This window comes from Antennarius striatus, chromosome 15, assembly GCF_040054535.1.
Source record: "Antennarius striatus isolate MH-2024 chromosome 15, ASM4005453v1, whole genome shotgun sequence".
Lineage (NCBI taxonomy): Eukaryota > Metazoa > Chordata > Actinopteri > Lophiiformes > Antennariidae > Antennarius > Antennarius striatus.
The window spans coordinates 13565751-13582009 of record NC_090790.1 but is presented as its reverse complement, the minus strand read 5'-3'; the positions used below and the strand labels follow the sequence as shown (position 1 = coordinate 13582009).

At 39.8% G+C, this 16259-nt stretch overlaps 1 protein-coding gene across 4 annotated transcripts in view; it reads right to left on the bottom strand.

The window, feature by feature from the left end:
* Positions 1-16259, bottom strand: part of rgs3a (regulator of G protein signaling 3a) — a 116184-nt gene that overhangs the window by 39953 nt on the left and 59972 nt on the right. For all 4 annotated transcript variants that reach the window (XM_068335739.1, XM_068335741.1, XM_068335742.1 and 1 more), the window contains one exon: positions 15169-15303. In XM_068335739.1, coding sequence (XP_068191840.1) covers positions 15169-15303 — 135 coding nt within the window. The remainder of the gene's footprint in view (positions 1-15168; positions 15304-16259) is intronic.

Sequence of the window (16259 nt, the reverse complement as noted above, 5' to 3'; positions counted from 1 at the left end):
GTGTGTGTGTTTGTGTGTGTATGCGTGTGCGTGTGTTTGTGTGTGTGTGTCCATGTGACAAACAAGCATCTCATCTATTTGAGCTGTGAATGTGGGGCCAGCTGATCAATTGGATTTAGCTCTTGTGTTTGTTAGTTTTCGTTAGTGTTTTCACCTGTGACGTGTCGACAACGCCGTCCGTCATCGATCACAAGGGACAGATCAAAGAAGACACTCCATAACTTTACACCACTGTGTTGTAAGATTCTTTAAAAGCTACTGTTGTCTTTAATAGTACATTAGTGATCATCTCCCTACTTGTGTCCACAGGCACTCAAACTACAAGCAACACTCATTCTCTCTTGCTTTTCTTTCCTCTAAGTAGAGAACATCAAACAAGAGACAAGAGAAAAGCACTTTTCCCCAGTGGGCTTCCTGTTGCTTGATTCCCCTCTGTTTGCTCTGTCCTCTCGTTTCTCAGCGCACGCCTCCTTAATGGTCATCGTTCTTCCTCTCAGTCCCCTTGTTCCTCACCCTACAACGCCCCTCGCTATGTGGAGGGCCAGATCACATTACCGGCACACGTAAAGGCTTATAACATGGGATGTGAACATCTCTTGTTCACCAAAAGATGATATTACAGCAGTAATTATCTGACGAGGAGATACAGAAGTACAACCACACTCCAAGCAGACACGGGTCAACTTAGATGGATCAAAATAGCACACAACACTGACACACATTTCCTCATATGGGTCTGTCATAAAGATGCCAAGTGATAAACAAGCCTTTATTGCTTTCTCCTATCTTTTCTCCCATCTCTCCATCCGACACATTCTCATTTCTGCACAAGCAAACCACTCCCTGCCCCCCAGCAGTACCACAACATCAGAGTCAATCTAATTGTACGGATCCTGCTAAATATCCATTCTTTCCACCAATGATGACAAAAAGAACCATAGGTCTGACTGCAAGAGACCCCTCACTATCTCAGATCAGCCTTGAAATAAGATGCACTACCTGGAGGAGAAGTGAAGGTTTAACAAGCCTACCTGACTAAAGGTAGCAGTTCCAGGTTACAATCCACTCAAGACAGATGCAGGCAGTCTGCGCATCCCCCTTAAAGTGGCCTACTTCCTCTGTCAAACTGGTGTTTGAATGTTTGTGGATGGCTAGCAGGGGATGGTGTGTGATTCTGTCAGTGTGGGCAAGGCCAAGTCAGCTGTGCATACAGAAGAGAGAGAGAGAGAGAGAGAGAGAGAGAGAGAGAGAGAGAGAGAGAGAGAGAGAGAGAGAGAGAGAGAGAGAGAGAGAGAGAGAGAGAGAGAGAGAGAGAGAATGCCCGAGAGGCTAAGAAGGTAGCCTCCCAAGCTGCACAAACAAGTGAGAAGCGAAGAAACAGAGGGAGGAGATAGCTATAATAAGAGGAGACAAATGAGCAGTGAGAGCTGAGAGAGAAGCGTACAGTATGCATGTATGTGATGGCAAGTATGTTAACTATTCCGCACAATAGCAGGCATGCGTGAAAATATCGTCTGACATGCATGTACATAAATCACATGTCCGTTTGTGCCCCAGTGCTTTATTTCTTTGCGAGGACATTGGGGCACCGCAGCCAAGTCCCACAGGATGGACTCGGCACACAAAGGATGCAATTCTATTGTGCAGACACACAAGCACAATGCAGCTACATAATCAGGGTAAATATAATGTATGAAGCAGGATCCATGCCGTGTTGTAAAAAAAAAACTATCATGTTCTAAATAATAAAATACTGTTAAAGACAAGGAAAGAAAAAGTATGCTGAAGAGCATTTGTGCCTAATTTACAGTCAAACTTTGGGAGTTTTGTAGCCACATATCAAAAATCAATGCTTCCTTAACTCCTCTTGCAGCCATAACAAACTTACTTTGGATTTATAAAAACTTTTAAGATTCATAATTGTCCAACTGCTATCAATCAGCAGTCATAACTCCATTATTTTTATTGCTGTTATATATAATGTAAATGTATTGTTTGGCTATTTATAAAGCTAGCTTGCACTCTAGAACTACACTGAATGATTGCTTCTCACAGTATCCTTGACCAGGATGAGATCAATGAGCCATATTCTAACAAGGCCTCAAGGCTGCAGAGCCCATGAGGGACTTTATGAACTCCAGCTAAAGAGCTGGAAGACATTCAGTCCACGGCAACCAAGTTAGGCTAATTGTTACTTCTGGCTTAACAAGTTCTACTGATTAATAGATATCATAATTGGTACTGACCAAAAAAACTACCCAAAATAAATAAAAATGTGTTTAATCTCCCACATTTCACTATGAGCATCACAGGGTTTTAAGTCACAACAATGATTTGAGGAGGCAAGGACTTTTTTTTTTCAAATTAAAAACTGATATGTTAAAGTTCTTAACATATTTTTTTATATTTTTATCTTTATTTTAACATTACTAAAACAACTTTGGTAAAGTAGATAAAAGTTATAACTTAGAAAATTTCAGAACTGTCGGTATAGCATTTACCTGTTTTAAAACTGAAGAGACACATTTTCAGGATGACTTATGCCAAACGTTAAAAATGCTTACAGAAGCATTCAGAACCTTCAGTACATATTCCAAGTTTTCTGAAAGCTACACATAAGAAAAGAAGCAAAACCGAGCAGTACCAGCAGAAGCCATAGGGGGCAGTGTAGCAAGACGTGACAAATGTTGACATTACGTACAACATAAGAAGCTCTTTTTGAGAGAACCCTCAATCCACATGTTAAAATACATTTAATGGCTTCAGTGCATCACTGCCTCCACTTTTCTCTTCCTTTTACGTTACTACTGTATTTTTGTTTTCAAAAAAGTTTGACTCTTCATTGCCCTTTTGCGGAAGTATGCCAGCCAATGCAAGAAAAGGGTACATGGTAGCATGTGGCTTCAGAGGGATGCATCATTTAAAAAAAGGTGTTTTTCCAGTGTATAAATGAGCTTTAACTTGTACTAAATCATAATAAATAATTTCATGCATCTCCACCAGTCTTAAAAAAAAGTCAAAATAACCCCCCAAATGTTTAATCTATTGGTAAAAGAAAATTAAAACAAAGCGGAATGAAGCAGGCTTGACAAATAGACCATGACATACATTAAGCATGTGACTTAAACCTCCTGGAGCTTCCATCACGCTGAAGAGACTAAAAATAGCAGTAAAAGATCAGAACTGTGTCGAGCAACGAAGAAACTGTACTTTTCCTCGGATTAGAAAATAAGTCCTTTTTCTATCGTGTTTCTACGTGTTCTTTCCCTGCTTGAGGTTTGACTCCGGTTCTTTTAATGACTTAATTTTGTTGCATCATCTTCCCCTGCAATGGTGCAACCTGAGAATTATCAACTGGTTTTCCCAATGAAACAATCCAAATGGTTGCCTTTTTCTTTTGTGGGTTCTCTGGTAATTTGTTTAAAATCAATAATTGGATAAAGGAGACCTATTTGTGGGACAAACAATTGTTTGAGTTGTACCTGAGGGGCTAATTGGACAACATGGTGCTTTGTGTGCATCTCATTCACAAACACACACACACACACACACACACACATTATCTCTTGCTCTCTTTGCGTATATCTCACCTCTCTGTTGTTGTCTTATCTCGAGAGTCTCTCCGTAATACTCAGGGGAATGGGTTTTTTATTCAACACTGGCAGGTAAAGGACATAAACACCTGCTGTCTCTTTGCAAGGCTGCTCAAGTCAAACATTATCCATTGCTGATAATATGCAAACAATTGGTTTTGAGCAGTTTTAGAATTCCTCTGAAAATGGAAATATATGCAAAAATAAAAACCAGAAAACCACAAAGAAACGAATGTTTAAATACTTATGGAATCTCATATGCAAGAACTGAGTGAATGAAGAATCACACCAGAGACTTTTTTTTTCATTTCATTCATAAAACAGAATAAAGTTCAAACATATACTATTTTTTTTTAATGTAAATTCCTGTTACTGCCACAAAAGGAGTAAAAATCCTCGTCTGAAACCAATTTTTATGTGACTTCTTTTGCACATTGTAATCACAGGACATTAATAGTGCTATTTACACACACAACAAACCCACACTCTAATTCAAATGTAATCTGATATTTCACACACAGCTCTCGGCATGACCTTCATACCAGTACAAAAGATAACATACATTACCTTAGACACAGGCATCAGGGTGCGAAGTGTGCCAGAGTGAGTGCGTTGTTATTGGTGGTGTGTCCCCATGTGCAGCAAAGACGAACACAGTTCATCCACAGACACACACGCATTGAGTGTGTGTGTGTGTGTGTGTGTGTGTGTGTGTGTGTGTGTGTGTGTGTGTGTGTGTGTGTGTGTGTGTGTGTGTGTGTGTGTGTGTGTGTGTGTGTGTGTGTGTGTGATACAAATAGATACAGGCTACTAAATAAAATTATTTGTCCCGTTCGTCTCTCCGGATGGGTCACCGCTCCTCCTTGTTCTGCTTCTTGTCTGTGTTGTTGCTACGGTTGTGCGCACACACACACACACACATACACATACTCACCCTGTTCAGCATTAACGTGTGTGTGTGTGTGTGTGTGTGTGTGTGTGTGTGTGTGTGTGTGTGTGTGTGTGTGTGTGTGTGTGTGTGTGTGTGTGTGTGTGTGTGTGTGTGTGTGTGTGTGTAAAATAGAGGTTGGGGGTTGTAAAATGATTTGATGAAAGGGGTGAAAGGAGGACAGACAGGTGAAACAGTGGGGAGGAATAGAGAGTGACAGATTAAAAATAAAATAGAGGAAGAGATGGTTAAGAAAAGGTAAAATTTAACTTGGAGACTAAAGTCAGTCAGTCAGTCTGTCTGTCTGTCTGTCTGTCTCTCTCTCTTTCTGTGTGTGTGTGTGTGTGTGTGTGTGAGTGAGTGAGTGAGTGAGTGAGTGAGTGAGTGAGTGAGTGAGTGAGTGAGCGAGCGAGCGAGCGAGCGAGCGTGCGTGCGTGCGTGCGTGCGAGAGAGAGAGAGAGAGAGAGAGAGAGAGAGAGAGAGAGAGAGAGAGAGAGAGAGAGTCTCTCCTCTCACTACCTCCACATGTTATTTTTAGAAACTGCTCTGTCGTGAATCAAAGCACTGAAACAAAACCTATCGGAGATAGCAGGATATTAAGGGCTGTGTCCCTCACACCTCACCGGACACACAGAAACAACACAACCTTGTGCGTTACACTGACCATTAAATGCTGTCTGAAAGAAATACTGATTCCAAATGCAACAATTCACATTGAAAAAGTAGAATATTAACTAAAAGCAAACAAGATTTTTCCTCAAACCTGCCACCAGCGCTTTGCTCTTTTTCTGCATTCTTTAATTGGGGGCCAAGGTGATCAAGTCTTTATTCTTACTGCGGTCACCCAACACAAATCAGAATTGTTCATGTGTCAAAAAGAGCCCCGTCATTTGCAGGTTTAACTATTATCCGGGCTCCATTGCATGCTCAGTGGAGCAAATGTCATTTTTCCAAGTGAAGGATGTGCATAATTAAAACCGACAGTAAATGGATTTCATGCTCTGCTGTACCTTCTCAGCACTGAGACCGCGAGGTTCTTATCTTTACCGGCTCCTGTGCTCATACATAATTGCCATTATATAACACAGTTATGAATAGTTAAAGGTGAACTAAAATAAAGCCAAACACCACTCCATCAAAGGGAAATCATTAATGTTTAAAGAGAGACAAGGGAATTAATCCTACACTACAGACCACAATGAATAACATTGCTGAGTGGTGCGCGTGCGCGCGTGTGTGTGTGTGTGTGTGTGTGTGTGTGTGTGTGTGTGTGTGTGTGTGTGTGTGTGTGTGTGTGTGTGTGTGTGTGCGTGTGTGTGTGGGCAATACATGCATATTTGTCTTCAGTTGCACAATCCTCGACTTAAGCTGAACTACACTATTGCAGAGTCTCATTTTCAAAACTCCCACTGCGCATTAAAATGCTCCTTGTCAGTGTTTGATTATTAATACACGAATGATGGATACAGAATTTTTGAAAATCAGGGGCCATAAAGGGGCCCAACATTTTACACAGAGGAGCCAAATATATGCCTGCAATCCACACACCTTTCCTTATTACAATTATGCTATTCATCAATCATTCCTTGTGTCACATGTACTCTATAGGTTCTGAAAAGGTTATAGTTTCTTTTTCTTTTCTTTTTTTTTAAACTGGGCTGCATAAAACTAATTCAGTGGCCAATCAGATTTCAGGTTGTGCCTCTCTGGCTCATCCCCTGAATCATGGATGTTTTTAGGTGGATATTAACATGCTCGCGTAGTCCTGTATATATTTAGCTCATTTTAACCACTTTATAGATTGTTCCACAACAAACAGTCCAAATTAACACCTCTGAAGATAATGTTAACTAGTGTTACATAAACTGTTAATTTATAACTTATTTTTCACAAAAACATTATACAGTAGAAAATTAATATTTGCCTGTTGGATGTAATCTATACAGCTATAATCTATAGATTATATATTTATTTAACTCCGCATAGGAGTTGTGTAATCTAAGGCACACCAGTTTCCTGTTGTTTGCTCTGGATTTATTCTTTCTGTAAAACAAAGGAAAGTTTAATGTCGAGTTGTAACACAAAAACAAAATAGAGTCAGTAGACATTTGCATTTGTGATCTCATGGAAACACACTGCAAAAACTCAGTTGCAAAAAGGATTTTTTTCATAATCAATAACTTATTTCAAAATCGATTGAAGTAAGACGTGAATTATCATGAGTGACCCTGAAATGTTGTGTTCCAGAAGAGACAACCACCATTCACAGTCTCCTAAAAAAATGGTTTTCCCTAAAATCTACAAAAACTATTCGGTGAAAATTACAAATGTCCAGTTGGCAAGATGTTCTATTATACAGATGGATTGACAAATGGATGGCTCAGTGTACGATGAATATATTCCAGTGGAAGATTCATGAAATGTGCACTGACAGCTGAATCCATCCAAACAGGCTGAAGAGCCCAGAGGAATCTGCACACGACACACGCTGGACCTCTGACAGGTCACGTAAGACCGCTCAAGGATAAAACTTCAAACAACAGCATAAAAAAACACTTGAAAAGAAATTTCACTGAGTGACATTTTATTATGATAACACAATTTTATTTTCAGGGCGAGGTAAGTCATCCAGAAACACATTAGTAGTGAAATTAATCTTTTATGTTCATCTCTCAGCAAAAAAAATACAAAATTTTTTAGATGGTTTCAACTGGAAAGGGACACCAAAGCAGCGTCTGTCTACTGTCGAGGTGGGGGGGGGGGGGGGCAGGAACTGTCATAACAACAGATATGTATGAGTGCATGAGTCTGACGTACCACTCACTGTGACATATCACAGCCTGGAATAACAGTGGGCATAACTGGGTTTCATTTTGCATCACATAGATTGGAATAAAGTTGTAATTAAGTTTTATATATTCATATAAAATAAAACCAAACACCACTCCATCAAAGAGAAACCATTAATATTTAAAGACAGACAAGAAAATTAATCCTACACTGCAGACCACACTTAATAACGTGTGTGTGTGTGTGTGTGTGTGTGTGTGTGTGTGAGTGTGTGTGTTTAGTATTTTTAATACTATTTCACACTTTGGTTTTTGTGCATATGCACTTTGCGTGTGGTCGGGATCACGTTCAAGACAATGACTGGGTGTGAGGTATTGTAATCAAACCTATGTGTGATTCATGCTTGAGGCTCAGACGGTTTATCTTACTGCAGAGATAAAGCCGTCTCTGCCACTGACGAAGAACACAATTCATAGATCCAATGTGGTTTTGCAACAGTCCTGGCCTGGTTCCTCGTATCTGCTCCACTGTGTTCCACTCCAACAAGTTCTAAATTTGTATGTCGCACTTTGACAGCACCTTCCAAAAATAGCATGCAAGGTGCAATGTGTGTGTGTGTCCAAAGATGAAACCTATGAAACCTATGGAATCCATCCATTGATGATGGAGGATGGTGTGTGTGTGTGTGTGTGTTGCAGACAGATGCAGGTACAGACGCCACCCATGTTTCACAGGCTTCCTGTCGCATTTCTGGGTTTAAACCTGACAGTGATCCTTAAACATGTCCTGATATCTGACGTGTACAATGTAAATATGTAAATTGATCCTGTTTATAGTCTATTCTTGCATCATTAGATGACATGAGGGTAACAGCTGCTCTCACTTCTTCTGACTCCAGTCAGAAAGAAAACTCCAAACTCAGAATAGTGATTCTTTCACTTGTTAACTTTGGTTCGATGTGACACACTGCCTCCTAACCTGCTGTCTTTCTCTCCAAATGTCTCATTTTAAAAATCAACGACTGTACCCATCAGTGTCCGAACTGCTGTCCATTGCAACAGCATCACTTCTCAAATGTTCCCTCCACCAGTGTCACTATCCGCCTTGCCATTATGCTGAATCCTGCCAAAAAATGACCAATTTTTTTTTTCTAGGGCACACATGCCTCCATTTAATCTGAGTCTGGTCTTTATAAGATTTCCTCTACTGCATCCAACTCACACCCATTCTGTCAAATCCCGTGTTTCATTTGTAATCCTTCTCTATTTTCCCCTGCAGATTTGTTGCTCCTGCTTAAGTGCAAACTGCATTTCAATATGTGGGAATAAACATTAAATCCAGACCCAATGAGTCATTCCTTTATGTAAAAAAAAAACAGCTGACACACATCTGTGTATAAGTCTTGAGTCAATATTCACTTGTGTTAAAATGCTGTTGCATAAACTGTTTGTATACTTTTGGTGGGTCACTCTAATCTTCTGCCTAAGATGGAATATCTGTTTGAATTTCAAGCAATTTCTCTCATGCTAGCATAGTTTTGCAGTGCTGTAGCTACAATTCAGTGACCAACATCTTTATGATACAGGTTTTACATGGCACTGACAGAAAAGGGAGATTAGGTAGTTTAGAAGTATAGATCCAGGGAGTAAATGTGAAAAGGAATTCCTCTGTATGGAATTTATCCTGATGCTGGTGGTGTGTCCTGCAGGACCATTTAAAGTCAAAATGAGAAAAACAGAGAGAAATTCTTTTCAATCCCTTTGTTTTGTATCCGTTATTTTGTGTTGATTCTCTTGATTATTGTGCCCTTGTAGAAAGCAGTATTTTTCAGATGTTACCCTTTCACCCAATATCAGAGCTTCGTCTATCTATGATTAATCAAGTGAATACATGTTTGCCTGAGGGACGAGGATGCTGCAGTGGAGGAGAGAACAATTTCACAGGGAATAAACAGCCTGGGCTTCCTTCAACATAAATGCTGCATCATAACCAGAGAGCTCAAATGGGTTCTCATGAAAGCGAAATGAAAAACGACTGAGAATGTGAACCAAACAAGCTCCCCCAAAACCTCAACTGACACACCTTACTCATCATCAGCTAGCATCTATTTTTCCCTTTCATGTGAGCATTTGCTCTCTTGGAGAAAAATATATGCCAGTTCTTTTGCAGACAGTTTGCTTTTCCTCATCCGGTTTAGAGAAGGAGCGCCAGAATTGCTCATCGGAAGTTAACTTTATGTGAGTATGTGTGTTTGTAATTCTCAAACTGGACAGTCTTGCCCGCATTTCCATGTGACGGTGTGTGGAGCAGTGTGTAGAAGCTTTCTGTTGAGGTTGAATGGATGGACAAGCACACAAAAGATTGCTTGTTCGTAATTTCTCTGAGTATTAATATTATTTATGTCATTGATGATACATCTACTTTCTTGACACAAATAAATAAGAATATAACAAGTGAAGCTCTCAAGGAAGGGAACCTACAGCGTTCCGGCAGCGGTAGAACACTATGCTCACTCTCCAGTTGAGGTTACGCAGCATAAATATATTTTGTAGATCCTACAACTTTAAATGCAGCTCCACTCAGAATAGAATCTGGCAAAACCTCATCATAACCCATTCACAAAGGAACAGAAGGATTAGAAAATCTCCATGTGAAAAATGTCCCAAATTTTCCAAAGGGAATCAACCAAAGCATGAGGCGGCTGCCAGCAGCAGCATCAGCTCCGTCACGGAGTAACCTCATTTGCTGGAAAAAATGAATGAACCAAGCAACGCAAATAGATGTAGTGTTTGTGACTTCAGCTGTGTGTGTGTGTTTCCCCCTACTTGTGTGGGTTCAGCTCCATCTGCACACCTAACTCTTGAATAAAGTGCATGCTTCAGCTAAGTGTGGATTTCCTCGGCTTTGTGCGGGAGAGGACAAATGTAGTTCCTGACACAACAGAAATGCACCAGTCAGTCTAAAGTTCCTTCGCCGCATTGCTTCCTCGCTGTCAGGAATACACGGCGCATCCAATACCAGCTTGATTCAGCTTTCAGAATAAGTTCCGCTGTTGACTCAACAGTAGAGTTTTATTCTTCAGTGTCAACATTTTCGTTACTTGTGATTCTGAGACAAGTGGAGAGAAATAAAGGCCCTACCACGTACAGTAGCTACTACTCTTTCTACTTTGCTCGCTCCCATGTAAGGTAATGTTTTCTTTTCTTTAGGGGATGAAGGGCTAGAGGTTATCTAGTGCTCCAGGTGGCCCTTTAAATGAAGTGGTTTCAGATGAAGACTCAAAGGGGAGAAGAAGATCATGATAGAAAATCCCACAATGCTTTGCAAACATAAGCGGCATCAATGAAAGACGTCCAAAAGGGGGGAAGTGATGATATTATATATCTTCTGAAACAAGCATGGATGAATGTTTAAAAAATAAATTGGAATATCTAATTAATGCAGATGCAAATGAATATGTAATTGGATTGTTGTGACATTAGACAAATCCCTACTTACCGTGTGTATTTTTACACACCATTCTCAAGCAGGTTTGACCCATTAACGTGTATTTTTGTCTTCCACAATTGTCCTAGCCTAACTGATATGCTGATAATGTGATTAGTGGTGTCCAATTTCCTAGATTAAAGATTTCAATCACTACCTCTCATAACTCAATATGAAAAGGTCAGATTTTCCCCCTCATCTGTGTTTCTTAGAGTTCATGGATCCGTCTGTCATGTGATCCATGTGTCAGTCAATGTGTCCTCATTTCTTTTTTTAGCATATATAATGTGTAGAATTCAGCACCTACATGTATTACAAAGAACACCCTTGATGCAAAAAGTGTATTTGCACACAATTAAACACATTTGAGACAACTGAATACAAACCATCTGCCTCTAAGGTACTCTGAAGAAATGCAATCAAAAGTGATCTAATTTTTCAAGATGTAAAATGCCATGATTAAGAATGTACTCCGCTGCCTTCAGGACACTGTTCAGATTTCCATTTAACAGCAGCGTACTGTTTGAAGAATTCCTGTAATAACTGCAATAACATATACAGGAACCGTTCCACAGAGCAGGACATGCAGCGTCGTTAGGATGAGTGATTTCACTGCAAATGTACGATCACCTCCTCCAGGACTATCAATGAATACTCCTTTTATAAGAATGTGTGTGAGTTCAGTGAAACAATATCACAGCTGTGAAAACAATGTCAGTGAGTGAGCATTGTCTGGACCCTGAAATACATAAGCAGCATAAACCAGGGAGCACATATAAGTTTGTTCTATTTTATTTTAGTAGTTCACATTTATTAGATTGCTTTATTCTGGCTGTCCTGAGACATTTAAAGTTTTAAGATGGATGTAAAACCTCAATACTTTATCAAATGGCTCTATACCAAAAATCACCAAGAATTACCTTGTTTTAGTACACAGATTATGTGTTGTGTGATTAGTTTTAAAGACAATTTAATTCTTTTTTTTCCCTTTCTTTTCTTATTATGTATCATTAATATTATTATCATAATCATAACAAGGTGGCACGTAGGGTTCTCTCCGGGTTCTCAGGCTTCCTCCCACCTCCAAAAACTTAGGTGAATTCATTCATTCAGCACAACACCAATGCACTGCGGAGCCGCGCGGCAAACAAAAAAAACAACCACACTCACGTTTACACCTACGGTCAATTTGGAATGACCAATTCACCTAAGATCCATGTTTTTGGATGTAGGAAAAGCCAGAAAACCTAAAGAGGACCCACACAGACACGGTGAGAACATACAAACTGCACAGAACCTTCTGTGAGGCGACAGCGTTAACCACTGCACATGCCGCCCTATGGTCATAAATTCATTCATTTAATTTTGCTTGATTCTTTTTTTCCAGCTATATGCGGGTTCAGATCCAACAGTTCTCTGACTTCATTCTGCTTTACCAGAAAATATGTGTCATTACAGAAGAGAAATAACCGTGGTATCCGTTTCCCTATGAGTTTGAATAATCTCAGAGACTGTGAGAGGCTTTTCCTTTGAATAGCTACCAAAAAGCAACCAATTTTTTCTGAGCTGGCTTATGTCTTGGACGTTTTCTTCATCCAAACTAAAATCCACTGCAAGCCTTTGCCATTTATAAACCATGTAGGGGTGACAGACTGAACCAAAAACTAAAGCTCACTAAAAATAAAGTTTTATTTATCTGGACCCCTCAGTCTCCCTCAAGTACTTCCTCCAGTGAGATTAATTGCATGAACTTGCATATATTTTCAGTTTTCTTCAAAGCTTTAAGAAGCATAATTACTTAGCACTGATCTGGTATAATCCTGATGAGTACAGGGATATCCTCCAAAGATCACTGAACAACGCAAATGCCTAAATGCTAACAAGAATTTGAAACACGAAAAGAAAAAATGATGAGGGCAGTTTGTTCACAATGGACTGTGTATAATCAATACGCCGCTTAATGGCTTTGCCGTAGCTGGGCTAGCATGCTTGCTAAGCTGTTTTGTTATTGGATGCATTTAAGTGTGCATAAACTAGTAGGTGGAAAAGGAGGAGGAAATTAACCATACGTGCATATGCACTCATTTATCGCACAAAGACATGACAAGACAACAGAAAATGTTCTTAAGCTCAAGAATGTTTGTTTGAACTGTTTAGATGTTAAAATCTGTAAATACATTGAGCAAAGTTCTTAAACCGACCCCAAAATTCTTCAAACATAAAAAAATATTAAAATACGAGCCCAGATCTGGTTCACTTATGGTGGATAACAAAATGTCATCTTCAATATTTTAAGATAAACCATATGGATAAAATATAGACATGAATGAAGAAGGGATGAAAGACTGTCGGCTCATCCTTCACTCTTCCTCTCTTTCATGTGTGGATGAAACACCACCCTAATGTATAACACGTGTGACATTTCCACTCAAGACTATGCATCTGTTTTAATCAGCTAAACTCAGATGAGCCGGGTCAGACAACTTTTGAATTGAAGTGAACTTAAAGACAAGAAAATTAAAAGCACATAAAGATGATATTACACTGTTACATGACAGGACACCAGCATGTTAAGTTTTATTAGCTGTCACTCACACACCTTCCTTACTGTTAATTTTAATGCTACTTATCTTCTTTCAATAAGTTCAGTGCTAATTTCACTCAATCAAAAATAATTAGAAAAAAAAAATATGCAGAATTGCACTTCCGTTACATGCTGTCACTTTGTTCTTCAACCAGGTAATGTTTTTGGGTTTGTTTGTTTCTTTCACTTTTTGACAATGGTGGAGTGGATGTTAGCTGTTAGCGCCTCAGAGAAACAGGGCTCTAGATTTGAATTCCCACCTGACTGGTGTGGCTTCAACCAACAGTGCACAAACAAGCAACATACTGCAATTGAACCGGTGACCCTAAATTATATCTAAAGTTTGAAGTACTGTACATATAATCTAGATGGAATAATTTAAATAAAAAAACTTATATTGATTATTAAGTAATTATGTTTCTTTTTCCACAACATATTTCCCAAATAGCAAGAGTCGTGAAGACAGTGATGGCATTGTCTTTCTCACATGGGATTCATTTTAATTCAATTTGATCCATTCCCGTGCTTCTAAAAGAATCTCAGACACATAGCATCCAGATTGAAAATTATTTAACAATGGGTCAAGTGATTACTGTGTGAAGGAGCCACAGATAATTATTACCTAAGCCTGCAGTCTTCTACATCTCTGTGAATTATTTAGTGTCTTTCACTTTTTGTTTGAATTGTCTGGCACTTGGTGTAGGTTTTGGACACTGCCTACAGCTGCTTTTCACAAAATGCTGGACAGCAAAAAGGCAAAGGTGTCAGTTTGTTGGTGAGCATACAGGAAAATCTGGGAAGCAAAGAAGTCCTCCGGCTCTGGTAGAGACCAGAGAAAGTAAAAAAGGTAGACTTCAAATTATACTTTCCATTATGTGAAGAAAAACAAGTCTTTAAGTGAAGGCTAATGTTAGTCTGATATTTGCTGAATGTGTAAATAAGCAACTGCTGTTAGCCACATCGACTGAAACATAAAAATGACTGCTGTACTGACAACTTGTGTCAGCTTTGGGTTCATGTCAAAAAATATGTCCTGAATGAAAATGAAGTGTTTCGATGTCGCTTCGTTCCCCTTAAACTGTCGACTGTCGAAATTTGATGACTCTTCTTTTGAAGAAAAAATTTACAACTGCTCTGTAGTTGTAAAATCTAACTACTTTGATTTAATGCCCACTGAGGAAATACTCTATTTGCACAGAGCTCAGCGCAGCAGCATGGTTACTTTTCCAAACAGTCAAAACATATGCATCCTGATCCAGCTGTAAACTCATATGAGTTAATACAGACGAGTCTCAGCAACACAAACTTCCCTTCTTTTGCAAGTGAATATCACCGTTTCGGCAGGACTGAACCGAGCCAGTCAGGACTTAATTGCACTGAGTTGAGAAGCTATTAAAGCGGTGTAAGGACTCACATCCAACAGGATGAACAGCGACATTAAACCCGCCCAGAGAAATGTTAGAGCAAAGTGGAAAATCATAACGATGGTAATGCAAGCCGCAGGAAAAGTGTTATGTGTTACTAATTGAGTGTGCATGCTTGGTAGTGTGTGATGTTCACAGGGTGTCTGTGATGGGAATATGCATTCCCATGTGTTCATGTGTTTATTTATTCATCTCCAGCCTCAGATGAAACTGGTAGTGTTCCCAAATGTGTGCGTTTCTGTGTGTGTGTGTGTGTGTGTGTGTGTGTGTGTGTGTGTGTGTGTGTGTGTGTGTGTGTGTGTGTGTGTGTGTGTGTGTGTGTGTGTGTGTGTGTGTGTGTGTGTGTGTGTGTGTGTGGCATACCTGATCAAAATGTGGAACGTGAGGCTCCCTCCTGTGAAGCTGAAGCTGCTTGTCAATGTTGTCCTCCAGGCACTGACACACACGGCGCTTCTGGTCTGCTGAATAAGCTTCCAGGCTGAGCAGGCAGTCACACTTCTAGAGAGAGAGAGAAAGGGAGGAGAGAGGGGAGAGGAGAGAGGAGCCAAAGGGGTGGAGGAAAAGACAGCAGGCAATTAGGCTTCTGCTGCGGGAGGAGGAATGTGTTCCCTGATCTCTGGCTGGTGAAGGGGTTTGAGATGGACAGAGTGTTTAGGAGAGATTTCAGAATTAGGCCTTTTTGGTACGACCAGTGTGTCCAAAAAAAGTAAAAGAAAAGCTGACTCCATCAGAAGTACAGTATAAGAGGTGTTGTGAGTGTTTTCAGCTGAATGGAATGAGCACAATGCCTCTAATTTTATTACGGTCATTGTCAGCATCTGTCATCTCAGACTTTTCTTTCATGCGTGCTCGGTTGTTGTCCAAATTTTGTTTTCATGACACCAAAGACTGTAAAGTGGCATGGCGCTCCAGGAGCAAAAACGCTAGCATTAGTGATATCAGATGATGGCAAATCACCACTCAAGGCAGAACTACATATGCTGACAAAATACAAAAAGGCAAGATGGTCCTCTAAAATGGAGAAATCGATACAAACCCCCTGCTGGGAAAAACAAATACTGGACAATACCTCTCGGATAACTCGCCGGCATTTCCAGAATCTGTGTTTGATCACACTCATCCTCACATTACATCTCTAATAGTTTAATGGCTCCATCTGTCTCTTGTTATTCCAGCTGAATTACTTCAGATAAAAAATAAAGAATCTTGAGAAGACAAACTCTGTGATATAACACATAAAACCCATTCATGTCCAATTTTGCTCTAAGGCCTATTTTGGAGAAAGAGCTTCCGAGCAGACCTCTTAAAAAGTTCAAGGAAGAGACTTAATGGGGGGATGATATCTGTCGTATCAACACTTGGTGCCAGTCAGTGTCATTTAAAGTCTGGAGTTGTTTCTGGGATAAAGTGCTCGGACTTCAAATTATTATCTTTACTGTCATTTTGCTATTTAA